At 48.8% G+C, this 18303-nt stretch overlaps 1 protein-coding gene across 4 annotated transcripts in view; it reads left to right on the plus strand.

The window, feature by feature from the left end:
* Positions 1–18303, plus strand: part of AKAP1 (A-kinase anchoring protein 1) — a 31451-nt gene continuing 13148 nt past the window's right edge. Inside the window, exons 1-4 of one of the 4 annotated variants that reach the window (XM_015599330.2) lie at positions 38–60; positions 14983–15123; positions 15416–15539; positions 16482–18087. In XM_015599330.2, coding sequence (XP_015454816.1) covers positions 16506–18087 — 1582 coding nt within the window. In that variant the 5' untranslated portion in view covers positions 38–60; positions 14983–15123; positions 15416–15539; positions 16482–16505. Of the gene's footprint in view, positions 61–14982; positions 15124–15415; positions 15540–16481; positions 18088–18303 lie in introns of all 4 variants that reach the window. The other 3 variants (XM_015599331.2, XM_015599332.2, XM_006924862.3) reach the window with 3 other exon arrangements.

Raw genomic sequence — 18303 nt, forward strand, 5'->3', positions numbered from 1 at the left:
GGGTTGGGGGGCGGCGGCGGCGGGCGTGGACTCTGCATCCGGACGGTCGCCGAGGAGCTGGTAAGTAGGGGCCACTGGGAACGGCTGGCCCGGAGACCACCTGCTGGGGCCCCCGGGGCGACGCCGTCAGGGTGATGGGGAGCCTATGGTGCAGGTGCGTTGTGCGACGCGCGCTCCAGGTGTCCCGCAGACCCGAGGCTCCGGAAGCCAAGTGCGTGCGGAGGGGCTCCGACCCGCCGCCTGCTGTCAAGCAGGCCCTTCTTTCTTTTCTGTCGCCTGTGCTCCCCCTCATCTTCCTCTGTCGGGGTTGTCTGCGGGCGGGCTCCTGCTGACAGATCGCGTGTGTGTTATTGGGGGCGGGGGGCGCTCTGCAGCCTTGTAATGCCCCCCGCGCGCGTCACCATCCTCGGGGGCAGAAGGTGAGGACGCGACGCCCGGGCCACCCCTCTGCGGCTTAACTTTCCTGGAGCGCGCACACCCTCCTATGAGACAGACCTGAGTGCGTTCACCCAAGGTCGCCTAACCCCACACGCGTGTACTTTTCAAAGGTCGTGTATACCCAGTCTGAGCCGGGAGAGGTGGCGGCGGGGCGGTCTGTCAGCAGGGCCAGGTGCTTACAGGGCTAGAAGGTGCCCCAAGGCCTGCATGCACCCCTTTCTCCCTTCTGAGGGGTTGGAGTTGAATTGGTCACTTTTGGAACCTCACCCAACTTCTGGGCCTTTTTATCTCGCCCTAGGTTGCCCCCTTCCTAGGTCCGGCGGTGGCAAATCCGAGCAGGTAGCCCAGTCCCTGAGAGAGTTCAGTGCGACAAACCAGGGGAAGGAGCTCGGTTTGCTAAACGGGGAGGATGGGCTAGGCGACCGGTTGTGATTGGATTCCTGTTTTGGGCGGAGGGACCGTTAGAACCAAGTTAGGGTTCCGAGGTCGAAGTCTTGGTGTCTCGAGAGAATTAGCATTTGCAGCTCCTTAAAGGGTTTCGGGAGAGGCTGAGACCGTATGGTTCTGCCTGGTGTGCCCGCTGACTTCTTGCCTCGGGGCGCGTAGGTCACGTGTCGCGCTCCGCCCGCCCCCCTTTCTCCACCCGCTGGCGTTCTGAAGGGACCAAGCTAGTTTCGCAGATAAGGGTCAAAATGTGCTTGGAGAGGCCGTCGACTTGGACTCCTCGAGGCACGCCTTTACCATTTCAGCTCTCGTGCCCTAGGGTAAGGTTCCTCCCATTTCCCCTCCGAAGGAGGCGTAGGGAAAAAGGGTGCGACTCGGGACTGCATGTAAGCCCTGGCTGGTCCTTTGGCGATCTCCAGCGGTGTTGCTCAGGTTGTTCTGCGCCTTTCTGCGTCTCCGCCGCCCCTAACACAAACCCGGTGCACTTTGCTCCAGGTGTGAGTGGAAGACTCTCAAGCCAGGTAGGGCAATTAGATTAAACTAGCTATTTTCCCCCTACTGAAGTGTAGGCTACATGGTGTTTAAATTTATCTCCTGCAGGAAAATCTGGGCTGCTAGACACCTGGTACAATCATATCTGTTGATTGGCTTGCTAATTACCGATAAAGAAACACCGTTCGCAAACTATTAATTCTGGCAAACAGTAAACTTAACATGCTTTTGTAACTAGGTCCTTTAAGAAAAAACCTATTTAGAAAGCAAAACTTGGACTCAGCACCACCCATCCCCTTTGCTCTTAAAGGTACAGCACATTTCTGAAATGAAGAGAAATGATTTGGTCATATATCAGATTCCTCTGTTCTTGGCATTCAGTTGGTTCACCTGCTGATTATTTAAGACTTTCTGAGCACTGGAAGCACGTGAAGTTATGTTTTGGGAGCCTTTTGACTTGTCTTGAACCTTTCCTTTTTCACCTCTTAACTAGTTTTGTGGTTTCTGGATAATGATACATGTGTATATGCTCAGAGGAAGTTGTCACTAGGCCCAAAGGAGGTCCTCTGAATCCTATAGGTATGCAAATCACTGAAGCTTTAGTTCCTACCTGGATTAAATAGTCTCAGTTGTCGTGCATAGTTAGGTGATAGCCCAGAATTTGCAGGTAACTGATCTTGTCCAATCCTGGGAATGAGACAGGTCTAATGGACTTGTCTTGTTGGAGCCTTGTGTGTGACTATCAGTTCCTGCTAGCTGTTTTCTAGACAATGCATTCACACTTGGCCACTTCAGGGTGACAGTGAAGGTATCTGTTGTAAGTGGCCTGCTCAGGGGCCAAGTGGATGCATTGTCAGTGTAAGGTTGCTGAGCATCAGTATTTTAAAACAATTCATTTTGCTCTACCTGGTCACCTGTATTACTCTTGGACTTGGGACTCTGGCTGTGTCCTGGCCATCATGTGGATGAAGGCTGATTTTAACTTTTACAGTATTCCCTCTCCTCATCCTAAAGACAAATTGAGGTAATATTTGTGAGACTCGGCACTGTGCGTGATGAGTGCTCAAGCATTGTTTTTATTACCCTCTAAAGAGTCTGACATCTTCTCTTGAATCACTTGAGTGATTTGAATTTTATTAAAAGGACCCTCCCCACAACTTCTGACCTGGAAACTTAGTTGGAAAGAAAAGGAAAACAAATTGGTTTCCCCACACTTTGCCAGCCAGCCTCCTGGCTCTAGCTTAAGACAAACATGACTTGATCAAAGTTCTCATTTCAGGCCTTGAGGAGTGGGCATCCCATGTGTCTGGTGAGCTGGTGCCTTCCAGCCCATTCTCCCCAAGCCACTCCTTCCTAATTTTCCCTGTCGGTCTAGAATGAGAGGGCCTCTCTACAGCTTGGTCTGTTGTGCTCTTGTGGGGATGTTGTGTACAGTTTAATGCCTTCAGCTTGCCATTCTGAATTTTCCTCTGCTCGGGGGAGGTGCTGGGTCCTACGGGCATCTTGTCCAGCTTAAATCATCTTATACTGTTTGCGTTGCTACTGTTTGTGGGATGTATTTTAATCCTGATATTTGCTTCCTAGGGCAAGTTCTGTTTCTTCCACATCCCTTTCTGGTGTCATGCTTCACACCATTGTGATCATTTAACATAAGTACCCATTGTTTGTGGCTTTCTACTGAGCAAACCTGCTGGCCTTGGTACCTAATTTTAAACTCGAATTGTGGAAAATATGATCAGTGACGATGTTTTGAGTGGGACAGAGTCCAGCTGGAGAAGTAAGTGGTGGAGATATGGGAACTAAAATTTAGAGAATGGCTTTTCCTTGATAGTTACTCTGCTAGGTGAGTTGTGAGCAAACACCTCCCTAATCCTTTAATCCTCACACCTCTGAGTGCAGTTGAGGAGGTGAAGCTGGAGGTCACTCCGGATTGTTTCAACAGCTAGTAGAAATACAAATTGAGGGGTAGAGAAACTGCCAAGTGTGAGTTTGGACTTAACACTAGGTCCTCTGGAGGGCTTTGTGAGAAGAACCAAAGCCTGGTCAAATCCATGGGCTTTTCTCCTGATCTTTCAGTTAGTTGTAATGAAGGTGTGTATGTGATTCAGCATTCTGGGGACTGGCTTTCAGTAATAAGTAGCTTCCGAGATGTCCATTTCCTTAACTTTTCTTTTTCTCCTACTAAATGGTCTTAATTCTGTCCAGGTCCTTGCCATTTGGACATTTCTACAGCTGAGGTTGATAGTTTGCAGCAGTCGATAGTAAACGTTCTGGCCCCGTCTGGTAATACTGTCTGGCTGCCTTCACTGAGCTGGGTGTCACTGAAGGCTCATGCTCTTAGGAACAACTCAGGGCCTCAGGTGAGTTCTGAAAGTAAAGGTATGCAGCACTGCGGGCTGATAAGGCTCTTTCACCACTGGGCTTAGCTGGCAAGAACCCTGGATTGAGGGATGGGGGCTTAGTGCTGCTTTCATGGCTGAAATCTGGCTGTGGTTCTAGGCAGGTCTCTTGGCTCTTTGGGGTCTGTTTCTTCAACTGGTGAACGAGAGTCGGTCAACATCAAAAGCATTTATGGGATCCTTGTTAGTCTAAAGTGCCTTGGGCTGCTGGAAGATGGAGTTGCCTGCAGGGCTGTATATGGGGAGGGGTATTTGGGCTCTGATGCATGGTTCAGTGGATAGTACAAGTCAAAGACAAAAAAACTCAATCCACTGTTTTAGGTGCATCTCGCATTCTCTTAGATGCTACTGTGCTAAATATTTTTTACAATCTCTATTCTTAACTCCTAATTTGAACCTTGGTGGAGGGGGTCTAGAGCTGCCTTGTCTTGTAGAGTAACAACTAGTCACGTGTGGTTAGTTAAATTTAAACTTTTTAAGCATTAAATAAAATCGAAAAATAAGTTTCTTGGTGACATTAGTCACATTTTAAGTGTTCAGTGGCTGCAGTACTAAACAGTGCAGATCTAGGATATTTTCGTCCTGGAAAGTTCTGTTGGACAGCACTGGTCTTAGTTCTTTGCCCAACTCCAAAAGCTAATTGCCTCATCTTGTAAAGCATCATATCTTTGGGCTTATTCTTCCATAGTCCACAAACTCAGCAGTCTTGGTGACAAATTATTTATCACTTCTCTCCATGACATGTTAAGAAGCAAGTTCCGGACTGCCAGTTTGGAGGGCAGTGATCAATTATTAAACAGTTTGAGAAAGGAGTATAGTGAGTGGTCTGGGGATGCGAGCACGAAGCAAAGAGCCAGACGTTCAGCCCTTGAAAAGCCATTTTGGTTGGAGAGCCTCTTATCACAAAGGTCCTTGCTGGTTCTCCAAGGTCTGTGCTCCCTGTCCTTGATTTTCAGATGTCACATGTCAGCTGACCTGTTACTTTGTCTTTCACTCAGCTGAATACTTCCTGTAGGATCCCAATGTGGCCCCTCTGCTAAACAGGCTGCACATGCCTTACAAACAAGTGTCATTTTCATTCCACCCCTCCAGGCCATCTCAGTGTTAAGAGGCCTGTTTTGGCAGAAGGCAGAAGGCAGAAGGCATTGGGGAGAGTACCGATACAGGTGGTAATCCTGAAGAGTTGATATGGGGCTAGCTCTGGGGAGATTTCCCCTCGATTTTTAGTCCTGGTGTACTTAGTTTGAACCCTGTTAGGCTGACCTTTGGCGTATAATGTGAGAGCTCTCTTTTCTTGGAGCCAGACAGTATAAGATGCATAACACACTTACTGAGCACCAACTGTAAACCTGGCTTCTTAGGAGGTTTTTTCCTAAACTGTGCTCTTCTAATTCTCTCAACAGTATGAAGTTAAGTATGTCTGATTTGTGTATGAGGAAACTGATGCCCTGAGGACCTCAGGATGCAGGGCAGGGCTGGGCTGGCTTTGGACCTGGATCAGGGTTCTATACCTCTTGCTCAATGCTTAGGGGCTGTTTCTTATTTTTTACCGTCCTGTTTTCCCTCCATCCTCATCCAGAAAACAAAAGTGTTTTTAAAAGATTAAAATCATTTATCCTACAAGCTGAGTCAGACTATTAGGTGTTTTGAGTCATTTTAGCCCTGTGAGGGAGGTATTTGTATCCCATTTTACAGGACATTTTCAACAGGAAACTGAAGTTCAGGATCCTATTTTTTATGCTCTTTCTAAAGCCACGTTTTATATGCAACCATCCGGTAACTTTGAGCTGCATAAATAATGGCTGGGACTAAGAAAGCCTTGTAGACTGTAGCTATGCCTGAGGGCCTGGAAAACTGCTCTGAAGACTATAGTTTAGGTCCATCGCCTGGTTGAGAAGACAACCTTGAAATCACTCATTCTCTGGCTAATAATAATGTGACCTGTCAGTCCTCACATGGAGGTCATGAGACCATCCCCTGGCCTTCATCAGGCTGTCGCCTGGGAGTTGCTTAGTCCCTGCTGGAGGAGGCAACAGGATCTGTTCAAGCCCAGCCCTCAGTCCCAAGTGGCATTGCCATTCCCACCCCTGCTCCAGCCTTGGCTCAGGACAACATATCTGAAGGCCAGTTCAGCCTTCTGTAAATCTTCCCCTTGCCCCTCCTTCCTGTTCCTCCAAAGAGAAAAGGGCAGGGGTAACTTGCCCCGCGTTGCCTTGGAGGGAGACCTACACTCTGATGTACCTTGAGCTCGATCTGATGAGGAAAGGCCATGCTGAGAATAACCCCTTCGCTTTGTCCTTTGACTTTGGTGAGGCCTACCTGGCCAAGCATGTGCTGTCATGCTATTTTTGGCAGGTGGTTTCCTTTAGGAGGGCCAAGTGCATTTGGCTGTAGTGTACAGGGCAGGTCCTGGGGCCTAAACGGCTGCTGCCTTTGCATCACGGGAGGCAGGAGAGTAAAGCCACCCTAGAAACTGTCACGGGGTGTGTGGGAGAAGTGGCTGCTTAAGAGGTCCCTGGGGATGCCTTTTTTATTCTGGATCTATGGCAGGGGCCCAACCTTGCCTCCTGGGCCAGGCAGGCATGTGACCAAGGCAGCCCAGTGAGCCAGGAAACTCAAGACTACTGTCCTGGGGAATGATGGCCCCTTGCTGCCCCAGAAGCCAATTTCTCAGGAAATCACATAGTCCCATTTTCATAAGAAGTCACCCAACCTAAGGGCAGGCCACTAACTGAACAGTAAAAACTCTAAAAGCACGGATCTGCTGGCAGTCTGATTACCAGCATCCTTTGGCTTAAACCAAAATCAAAACATGAGTGGAGGCAAAGGCATGCCCCTCAGGAGAAATTTTCACCAAAGCTGAAGAATGATGAAAAAGGAGTTTGACAGACAAGTTCCATTCCACTCCACCATCCTTCCTTTTCTTCCCCAACCCTTTTTTGTTGTTCTTTCTTTCCTCTAACTCGGAGCTGCCAACTCCAACCCATCTATCTGTTTCTGATTAAGAAAGCTTCAAGCCATATAAGGCCCTCTGTTGCCTATGGTTTATGTTGGCTGGAGAGCGAGATTGTTTTTGCAGTCTGTTTCAAAGAAGTGACAAGGGTTTATGTGGGGCCGAGTGCATGTGTTGTCTATCCCTGTCCCCATCCTCCCCTCCACCCCGTAAGTGGGTGCGACCCTAGGGCTTCCTTCAGACGCATTTGCTGAGAACAAATGCTGAGAACTAGGAAGTAAAAAGTGAGCTTGTTTCTTCACACCTCACGCACCTGCCATGCTACCAGCCACAGAGGCACCCTAGAAACTGTTTCTGGAATAGATTCTGGAATTAGCTTCTGTTAACTGTAGTTTAGAAACTCTAGTCCTTTGGCCATGGGGGCAAGTTGGTTTCCCTCTCTGGAAGAAGTTTGTGGTCCTATGGGTTCTTGACCTTCAAGCACTGATCTGCCCAGTGATGCTGGGGAGTGATTGGCAGTAACCCTTCAGCCTCATCTTCACCCTGCTTCCTTGCTGTCTCTTGAGTCAGCCAAGCTTGTTCTTGCCTTAGGACTTTGGCAGGTATTCTCTCTGCCTGGAACTTTCTCCCCCTCTCTTTTCCCTGTCCTCCCAGACCTTGGCACAGCTGCCCTTCACTGTTCCAGCTCTGATACCACCTCTTCAGAGAGGCTTTCCCGGCTGTCTAAAGTCTCCCCCGTCCCCTCCCCCGCTCCGCCCCTCCCCCCCCCCTTTATCCAGCATTCCTCCACTCAGGTTTCTTCATCTAAACTACAGAACACAGAAGATGATTCAGTGACTGTTTCTCAACTCTCCCAACGAGTACCATTCTAGATGCCCAGGAGTATAGTTGATTCATATCTTACAAGAGATATCTATGGCTCAGTTCTCAGAACCGGTTGAGAGGCTGCAGGTTTATTATGTTTGGTTGCTGCATCTGCAATATCTTGAGATGCGAAATGTGACTCTGCACCCCTCCTTCCACCTTTGCTTCCTGAGGCTCTCTCATCTCCAGGAGAACCTGGCTGACAGTGGATATTCAGATCTTTATTAAATGAGTAGGCCTGAGGGGTCCAGCTACTCGATGCTGGCTAGACTTCAGAGGAGTGGGGATCCAGGGTCTGAAGGGTCTGTCAATAAACATGTTCTCTTTATGGTTGTTACTGTTATGTCAGTAGGACAGTTGGGGGAGGAGTCTCTGAAGCAAAATTGGCATAAGTTATTATGGGAAAATAAAAGCGTTATGAGTTTGTATATAGGTGAGTTGACACATATGTATTTATTATGGTTAATAAGAAACATAAAGCTGTATAATGAAAGCATCCATTGCTACTTAATAGTTAAGAACAGAGTAACTTTCTGTGAAAGCATTGCTTGTGGGAAGTTTTGACTTTTGGCTATGCACAAGGTTCGAAAGAATAGCCATGTGCCCTGAGTGCTCTCCCACCTTTCCTTTTCTCTTCTAGAGGCAGCTGCTTTCGATTCTTCCAGTTGTCCTCTCTACCTCTATATTTCTAAATAGTATACCCTCCTTCCCTCCCTCCCTTCCTCCCATCCTTCCTTCCTTTTTATATTATCTGTTTTTCTGCTCTGGAAGATAAGACTTGGCTCATTCCTACACTTGTTCTTTCTTCATCCTCTCAGTATAGAGGTGTAGTGTACATTATTATGATATAAGTATTGCTTATGGCCGCAAAGTTGTTAGTTTTCCACATTTCCTTTCTTGTTTCTCCCTCCCTTCTACCGTCTTACTCAGTTTCCTTTGTTTAGCTTATTTTCTGCGTCTCTCTCACCAGTCCTCAGACCTCCTCTGGGCCTTGGCCATTGCCATCGAGCTCCCCTCATTGTGCTTAAACATACCAGGTACTAAGTAGCTCCGTGTTGCTCCTGGGATGCACCCTTGACCCCTGGCTCTGCTTCCCTTTTGTCCTGGGAATTCCTTCTCCCCTTCTCTGTGTAGCTTCTTGGATTGGTGCCCCCTTCGTTCTTGTTTTACTCCCATGTTTTGGTGGAGCCTGTCTTCCAGTTGCTTGCTGAAAAAGACTGCGCGGGTGGGCAGCCAGCAAGTAGCAAGCTGACTGATGCATAAAGACAAGCCCCTTTGAAGGGGCACGGGTTGGATGTGGCTGAAGATGGGAGGGTTGGTAGAAAGTTTGCAAAGACAACTAGGCCCCTCGATCCCTTCGGCCACACCAGCAGAAGACCTCGCTTTATTTTATGGAGCAGTTTAAATGCTAGGGGATCTGGATTCAGGTACCAGGTAGTGGTGAAAATGGGTATTAAATGAAAGTCTGCATATTGATGGGGCAACCCGACCCCTCTTGGCTCCCACAGTGTTGGCATTCAGGCTGCTCTCCTCTCGTCTCCCACCCCTGGACATTTTAACATTCGAATGTGGGGAAACTGGCAGCTTGTCCTGTTTGTCCCCCATCCTAGCCAGAACACTTGCCTGACTCTTGGACAAAACTTGTTAGTTGGTCAGTGGCGGTGGGTGGCAGTAATAGGCCCACTAGAGAAGTCATTGGATTTTTTTTTTTGCCCCAAAAGGATTTGAAAGTGCCTCAGATGTAGTGCATTTGTCTGATTCATTTCTATGTCCCAATGTGCTTTGTACCCTGTAGGTGCCAACACATATTCGATTAATAGAAATTACCTTATGCCTCTATTTGATTTCTGAATTGGTCGTAGTGCACCGTTGGCTATTTGGAAAATCAATGTCTACCTCTTTGCTTTCCCCCGCCTGGGGTGGTGCTGTGAAGGGTCCTTGCCTCACACCAGCATCTTTTCTGGTTCCTTTTGAAGGCACATGTTATCTTTATTAAGTAAGCTTACGGTCTGATCACAACATCAAGCTTTTTGGGCAGTCTTGTGTAGTGCTCTGTGGTCATGGGCAGGAGCTCCACGTACCCAGGAACACTTTGCTGGCAACTGCTTCATCACCATAGTCGTTATAGATTTTTAAAACCACATCCCTACCCCCTAAATGAAGCAATGGGAACACCTTTGTAGGAGGTGTTGGTTTTTTTTTTTTTTCTTTATCATTTGAAGCCTGGTGAGACTTGACCTGCCATGAGCAGTCAGTACATGAGAGAGGCTGGGCAGTTTATCCTCATGTAGTTTTCCTTTTTACCAAGTTTTCAGGCTGGGAGTTAAACTTTTAATTGAACTGTAGGAGGAAGAGCTCTTATTTTGAGACCATGTCCAGAGATGGGATTTTTCACTTCTGGCTCTTCTTACCTTGAGCTCCTGGTACCGACCATGGGTTTTGGCTGGAGGAGGCTTCACTGAGCAGGTCATGCCACCTAGATGTTGTTGAGCGAAGCCCCCAGACTCCTGGAGAGCAGGCCGGGAAGTGTTCTGTGTTCCAGAATCGGGAGTCTGGCCGACCTGGCTCCTGTGGGGCCATCACAATGGAGGGTGTAAGGGACAGCCCAGGCAGGACCTCACAGCTCCACTGTGAGCTAATTTGGAATCTCTAGGGTACGAACATGAGTCACAGCTCACTCAGGCACCCTAAGGATGAAGGTAACAACCCTGTGAACACCGGGACTGGACTGAGACCAGCACACCTGACGCATGGCTCCTGCGCTCTGACTCCTGGGCCCCCCAGCCATGCTGCTGAGGGCAAGTGGCCCCAGCTTACCATCGTCGCCCACCCTCGGTGGCAGGACAGACACTGCCCAGCAAGGTAGGCTCTGGCTGTCGCTGCATTTATTCAGGTCCTCTGGGAACACCCTGTAGAACTGTCTTGTCCAGTAGGTAGCCATTAGCTGTATGTGGCTATTTAAATTAAAGGAACATTAAATAAAATTTGAAATTCAACTCCTCAGTCACACTGGTCACATTTCAGGTGCTCAGTAGTCCCCTATGACTAAGTGGCTGCCAATATTGGACTGCAGTCACCACTTGGGGATTACCCAAGCTTTTACCTCTTGTGACCTGCCTTGCTTTGGCCACGTTGCAACTGCCCATTGCTTTGACTTGTAGAAGTTTGACTTTCATGTGACCCCCTTCAGCTCTTTAGCCTCTGCTCCCAGGACTTGTTCTGCTCTGCTTTGAGACTGGCTGCCCCCTCTCACTTCCAAAGGCCTCTTAGGTTTAGAACCCTAATTTATGTCATTAGCCCACCATTGCAACATATGGAAATTCTGGCCTTTGAGACAACCTTCCTTGAGTTCTCTTTGCCTATTTCTGAAATCAGGTTTAGCTTGATGCAGGTATATATGTGTGGAGAGTGAGACACACTGATTCCTCCATCTGGATTGTGAGCTTCTGCTGGACAGGAGCTTTTTCTTGGCAGAAATTTAAACACATTTGCGTGTATGTGCATAACTTCAACCGGATGAGGAATTAGGTAAATGCATCCTGTATAAACCAAAGAGGCATTCTCGTGGTCTTCTTCCAGCAAACCCTGGGGTTGGGAGTTGGGGGCATGGGGATTGAGGGTGGAGGGGAGAAGAGGGAGGAAGAGGATCTTGGCCTGGCCTACAGCCTGCTGTTATTCGCTGAATGCAGTGGCAGCAAATGCTGGGCTTTAGGTTCTGGATCACTCCCTGTCCTTGGAGGACTCCCTTCAAGGGGAAAAGCCTCTCCTCCGACCCCTAGAAGAACTTGATGTGCTGGGCACTCTGAAAATGGAGTGTTTTGAGCCTCCTCCTATAGGCAAACATCTAAGGACAATCTTTGGCAGTGTGCATACATAACCCTAGAATAGTGGAAGAAATGTTCAAATTTCAACTTAGAGGGTGTATAAAGGTCCGTTCAGAACACAGATTGGATGTGGCTTCACTGACCAGGCCCAAGTCCAAACTGGACTTGTTACGCTCTTGGCATCTAAGCTCTTGTTTTTATGATGGATTTTCCCATCAATTAATTACATGCAGCTCCTTTTCCACAATAACTGCAGCCAAATGGGCTCAGTCACTAGGACCAACAACTTTTTGTGCCATTCCCAGAGATTTGTTTTCTTGTTTAGCAGAAGGCTTTAGATTGCAGTGACCAGGCTGGCCACTGGGGTTGGGAGTGAGGTCATTCTTCAGAGGTAAGCTGTCTTGAGAAGCTCCAGGTTCCTCTGGCAGATGGAGGGAATCCTCTGAGAACCTGGAGTGAGCAGGTGGGCACTAAGGTCTTGTGGGGCTGTGACACGTGCCTGCCTTCAGCTGTGTGTGACCATTGGGCAGTCAGCCAGTGTGCATCTAGTCGAGAGCAAATGGACCTGCTAAAAATAAGCTGGCAGCTATTTCATTCCAACAGATTCAGAACAGCCAAGCCCCGTCTCCTCCAGCCCTTGGCCAGTGCTCTGCATCCTTTTCCCTGACTGGAGGCAGGCCTGCCTGCGTGGCCTGGGCCTCAGGAGTGTGTGTCTGTGTGTGGGGTGGTGGGGTAGGGGGTGAAACTTCAGTTAGCTTGTGAGTGGGAAGGCTTTTAGACCCTGTTAAATGCCACTTATATTTCAAGAGCTTTAGGTTTAAGAAAAAGGTGGCGGGGGAGGGGGGATGCGGTGCAGAGCGGTGCAAACAGCAACTCGAGTCTGTGCTCAGAGAAGGAAGGTAACAGCCTTGTAAGGCTGAAGTTACATGTGTGCACATGGAGGCCGTCCTTTCTGAGAATTCAGGAAAGAACTGGGGCATCCTGCACCACCTGTCCAGGCGCATTTGACCGGGTAAAGCAGGAAAAAATGGCACTCTACTGATTCACAGGAAGTCTGTTTGACGTAATATTGACTCTGGTAGGACTCTTGAAAGGGAAGGGCTAAGGAAATGAGGAACTTTACTTGCCTGGTGGGAAGCGGGGCTTCAGTCACCCAGAGCTCCCTGTGAGGCGCCTCCAGTGAAACCCACCTAGACTGCAAACATACCACGTTTGGGTGAGGTGGCTGCTGATTCCAGGGGCTCTTGGCTCTGTTTTTGTTGGAGATGGCTCCTATCTCTAATCATAATCCCTCTGGTGGCAAAGAAAAAAATAAACCATTTCAATCCCTCCTATCTGTGGGTCTCATACTCTTTATCTCAAGAGCCTGGAGCATTTCAGTTTCTGGAGAGAGGAGAGCTTTGCCTGGAGGAAGAGTGGCAGCTGGCTTCTGGTTCTTTAGCATGTGGTCTCAGCTCTAGTCCAGTGGGTGAGTGGTGGGCACCGGACTCTGGGTTGGGTGACACGGCTTCAGGGTTAGCAGTATTAAATGCCTTCTAGGACACCCTCTAGGCACAGCAACAGGGACATGTGGCTTGGCAGTGATGCAGAAAGTTTTCTAAGCTGTAATTAGCAGAGTAGCTACAACTGCCTTTCTATAAGGAGCTATAGATGGTGGGTCTGGGGGCTTAGAGCCTCAGTCTCTAAGCTGGGCTGAGAGGCTTAGGTGGGTGAGTGACAGTGGTGTCCCTGTGAGCTGTAGGGCAGCAGGTAGGAGGGGGTATGTGTCATGACCTTGGGTGGCTGGTTCTGTATTCAGTGTGGACTGGAAGTGCTGGGAGGCCAGTGATATGGTGGGCCAGGGTCTGGGTTGCAATGTGGATCTCCTGGGGTGCAGGACCAAAGTCAGGCTGTAATATATATTTGAGTGTTGGACCTCTGCCTTATAGCCAGTTTCTGGGCTTTCCAGTCTGGTGGGGAGAGGTCAACTGCTGGATTCCTTGGATCAACTTTTAGTCTCAAAGTGGTGGAGTATGGCGGGGGGATTTTTCTAGCTCTTTTGAGAGGCAGCTTATGTGTACTCTCCCCTTACACACACATACACACAATTTGAATTTGTGACCTTGGGTCTTTGGTGTGTAAAGTGAGAAGACTGCCCCCTATGGGTTAAGACATAGGATTCTTTTTCTTTCTATTACATTTCATTAAATCTTTTATCCTGAGATCAGAAAATTGCTACAATACTGTGGGAATCACAACCATAAACCCTGCTGAAATGGGATTGTCTAACGAATCAGAATCTAAATTTACTGACAAGAAGAAAAGATCTGACAACAGGCTATGTCTCCAGCATACTGCCTTTTTCTAAGAGCACCCTTCCCCATAGCCTTTTCTTTCTCAAATTTATTTTTATGTGAAAGGCATTGAACATAAAGCAAACATCTCATAATTTACCACTTTTTTGGGTGTAAGTTACAGAACTGATTCTCCAACTTGACTGCATGTGGGAGTCATCTGGTTTAAAAAAGTTGGTGCCTGGGTCGTACCCTCAGAGATTCTGATTTAATTGATTTGAGTGCCATCATGGGATTTTAAAAGTTTCCCACGTGGGGTTAATGTGCATCCAACTTGGAGAATCACTGAGAGAGAAACTATAAAAATACTCTCTTCCCAAAAGGAAGAAAGAAGACTATTTGCAGATAGATTCCCCGCCCCCTCTTTTTTGTGCGGGCTTATGTAGACACAGACATCACATACATGCATATGGTGGTCTACAGCTTTTATTTATGTATTATGGCAGTTTTTCCATGTCAGTACATGAGATCAGCTTCTATAGCATTGGTGTCCGTGGATTCTACAATATATTTAGCAGCAATTTTCGTTGCTAAACTATGATATATGTTGTAGCATATGATACCCCAGTGAGCATTCTTATGTAGACCTCTGCCTATGCAGAGTTTGTTTGTTTGCTTTTAAGAAAAGATTCCAGATGTGGGATTTTGGGGTCACAGGGTGGGTATGGTCATAAAGTTTTAGGAGCAGTACAGAGTTCCCCTTTCCTTGGCCTATATGATGCCTTTCCCCAAAGGCCCATTTATTAGCGGATTTAATGTGGAGTAGAACCTGAGTTCCAATCCTTTGGCTGTAGGACCTTGAGTTATTTTAAACCTGTAAGATGGTAATAACATTCCAACCCAGGTAGTTGAGGATTAGGTGATGCAAGAGAAAGCATCTCATGAGGTTCTGCCTTTGAATCTGAAGCTGCAAGGCAGCATCATCAAAGTTTTCCTCTTGGAGGAATGAATGCAAAACCTTATGAGCCCTGGCCACTGCTTAGCTCTGCTTCGTATTTTTCAATCCCATTGCTTCATCTTCAGATATTAGCAGGAAGGTTTATCTTTAAAGATGGAGGTTCTTCCTAAAGGTGGTCTCCTCCCCACCACTTCTCCCATGCCCCTCACTTTGGGGATGGAACACTTTTCCTAGCACCTTCACAAACATAATGTGCTTATGAATGCTTGGGGGTCTTATGAAAATGCAGCTTGGGATCCAGTAGGCTTGGAATGGAGCTGATATACTATATTTCTAGCAGGTGCCCAGGTTATGCTCAGTGCTCTGGTCCATAGACTGCTTTGAGAAGCAAAGTCCTAGAGCAGTGGTTCCCAGCCTCTGCTGAACGTCAGAACCACCTTGGGAGCTGTATGCTCTGGTTTTGCCAGAGAACATCGATGTAAGTAAATAAAACCAGTAAGAGGTGTTAAAGCATTTCCATTTATCTCTGCAGCTAAGCACAAACTCAAATTAAGGTATAATTCACCATGTCAGTGGAGGATTCAGGGTTTTAAGAAGACAGTTTTTACATACAAAATAAAAGTTGTTGGCATGGAAGGCACTGAATACAAACATTCTAGAATAATTCTCTCACATACCTCTAATGAGTGCTAACCCTGCTCTGTGAAGTACTTACTATCCATGTCAATGAATCTTTATACCAGTCATCCTTTATGTTCTTTATCTTACAGATGAAGAAAATTGAGTTTCCTATCTCCTTTACGTGTCTACTGCCTTCTTCTAGGCCAGGGATCCCCAACCCCTGGGCCGTGAACCGGTACCGGGCCGTGGCCTATTAGGAACTGGGCCGCAGAGGTGAGCGGCGGGGGAGTAAACAAAGCTTCATCTGTATTTGCAACTGCTCCCCAGTGCTAGCATCGCTGCCTCAGCTCCACCTCAGGTCATCAGGCATTGGATTCTCATAGGTTGGGGACCACTGTTCTAGGCTCTTATCATTTCTCCTTGCCTGGATCTAACTGACTTAGGTCTCCAGGTTCCTCTCCCTTGATATGTTTCTCCTGCTCTCAGAATCACCTGCAAACACAGTTGGGTATGTGTGTCTTGCAGACCTGTGCTGGTTCTCCATTGTCTACAGAATCAAGTTTACACTCTGCAGTGAGGTCCCAGGAACCTCGCTGAGCTCACTAAATGACTTGATTCTCCCATGACCTATATCTTCATGCCACAGTGTGTGTTTTGCTGGCCCCTCACCCTGGAGCATCCCCTGTCCTTTTTGAACTCTTATCCATCCTTTCTTCTGACTCCATTGATGTGTAACTAATATTTCATTGGCTAGTGGTTTTTATGGGTGCATGCGAGGGACATATGTACATGTGGATTCCATGGCTGTTTAAAATGGTCCAATGCCACCCAAATAGATGAATGTTCTGGGAGTTTAGAAAACTGAGACACTGCACAGAACTAGCTAGGTCCTTGGGAGTCATAGGAAGAATTTGGCATTGAGAGGTGATCAAGGAAGGGATTTATTCAAGAGAAGGCTCAGCTCGTTTCAAGGGGGGTGTGTGTGCATGTGTGGATGAGGGAGCAGAAGGGGGTGTCTCTTCCTGCCCACCCACCTCTGGCGGCCCATCCAGAGTTACAGGTGTAAGTAGAGGTGATGTGCTCCTTTCAGGGGGAGGGGAAAGGAGAGCAGACAGCTCTGCTCTCAGCTGTTGATTGTCTTTCCTGTGCACTTGCCTCGGGGTCTTCTCACCAGGCCCTCATGGCATCCTTCTCTCCCTCTCCTCCTGTTTCCAGGTATAATCACTTCAAGCCTCCAGGATGGCCATCCAATTCCGTTCACTTTTCCCCTTGGCATTGCCTGGAATGCTGGCACTTCTCGGTTGGTGGTGGTTTTTCTCTCGTAAAAAAGAGCACGTCCGCAGCCGCAGCACACGAGTGGAGGCCGGTGGTGTGGAGCTGAGGGCCAGACCTGCCGTTGAGGAACCTGTTCCTGTGGCAGATGATTGTCCTGGAGTAGTGTCCACATCCTTCTCTGTCACCCAGACACCAGAAAAGGAGCCGGCCACCGAAAGCAAGCCTCGTGCAGAGCTGTCAGCCTTCTGGGCACATCCAGCCTGTCTTAGTTCAGAGTCCTCAGGCAGTCTTCCTAACACCATGGACACAAGATTTCAACCAGGAACACGCAAAGACGACAGCACAAGGGTGGAAGTAGCCCCGAGGGGTGACGAAGACAAGTCTGTTCTAGAGTGCTCCCTTCCGTCCCCAAAGGCTGTTCCGTTCCCCCACAAAGCGGCTGAGGTGTGTAAGCATGAGGCAGGGCAGGGCCGGCAAGGCCAGTCTGCAGCCCCCATGGAGAAGCATGGCCCTGGGGAGAAGGCGAGAGAGACTGGTGGGGCCGAAGGCACTGGCGACGCAGTGTCGGGAGAAAGTGTGCTGGAAGAAGGTGTGCTGTCCCAGGAGCGTGGCTGTGAATTGCAGTGCAGCAGGGTGCCCAGCCTGGCTCCCTTGGGAGGAGGGGGAGAGGAAGGGAAGAGCAGCCTGCCTCAGGTGGAAGGGGAGACAGTAGAGAAGTTGCTGAGTGGCCTCACTGAATCGGCTCACGTGGAGCTGGCCAAGGACGACGAGACGCTGGCATCCCGCGTCAGAGGTGGCAGAGCCTGGGACGGAGATGTGTTAGAACTGGGCAAAGAGGAGACCTTGGATGAAAATGAGGAGATTGAGCAGGCTGCCTTCCAGATCATCTCCAAAGTGATCTTGGAGGCGACTGAAGAAGTGCTGGCCACCACCATGGGCAAGATTGCCGGCCGCATGTGTCAGGCCTCAGGCGGTCAGCTCCAAGGGCAGAAGGAGGAGAGCTGTGCCTCAGTTAGCCAGGAAACTGCCTTAGGGCAAGGTGCCGTGGAGCCTACTCTGGCCACAGTGGAGGTAGCCTCGGGCCAGTCAGATGCTACACTTCCCTCACCATACCTACCAGCAGAGGACCTGCCACCACCAAAGACCTATGTGAGCTGCCTGACCAGTCCTCTGTCCAGCCCCATCAAGGATGGGAAGCCAAAGAACTCTGTGCACCACATCTCCCTGGCCCCCTCTTCACCACCGGCTGTCCCCCTCGGAGGTTCACTGGACAGTGCAAGTGTCCTGGCGGAAGACGCCTGCATGTCTGACAACAGCCAGAGTGTGTCTTCGGTGGCCTCCTCTGGACAGTGCTCAGATTCCATTAGCACTTCAGGGCTTGAAGACTCTTGTACAGAGACCAACTCTAGCCCCAAGGACAAGGCTACCACCTTGCTACTGTCGGAAAGTACTGTGCCCTTTAGCAATGGGGTGCTGAAGGGGGAGTTGTCAGATTTGGGGACTGAGGATGGATGGACCGTGGACGCAGAAGCAGATCATTCGGGAGGTAGGAGGGTCTTGGGCATTTCTCACTTAGAAGACCACGGGTCCCCCTTTTTTCGATAGGAAAGACTGCTGGTCTGCCTCTCCCTCTGCTACTTCTGCAGTAATGGTGCTCTTCAGCTATGCGTCCCAACTGGCCCGCAGAAAATCGAGGCCCAGCATAGAGCTGATGGGTAACCGAGAAGTTGGGCTGCTCCGAATCTCAAAGCCATGGCAGCTG

This window comes from Pteropus alecto, unplaced genomic scaffold (assembly GCF_000325575.1).
Source record: "Pteropus alecto unplaced genomic scaffold, ASM32557v1 scaffold98, whole genome shotgun sequence".
Classification (NCBI taxonomy): domain Eukaryota; kingdom Metazoa; phylum Chordata; class Mammalia; order Chiroptera; family Pteropodidae; genus Pteropus; species Pteropus alecto.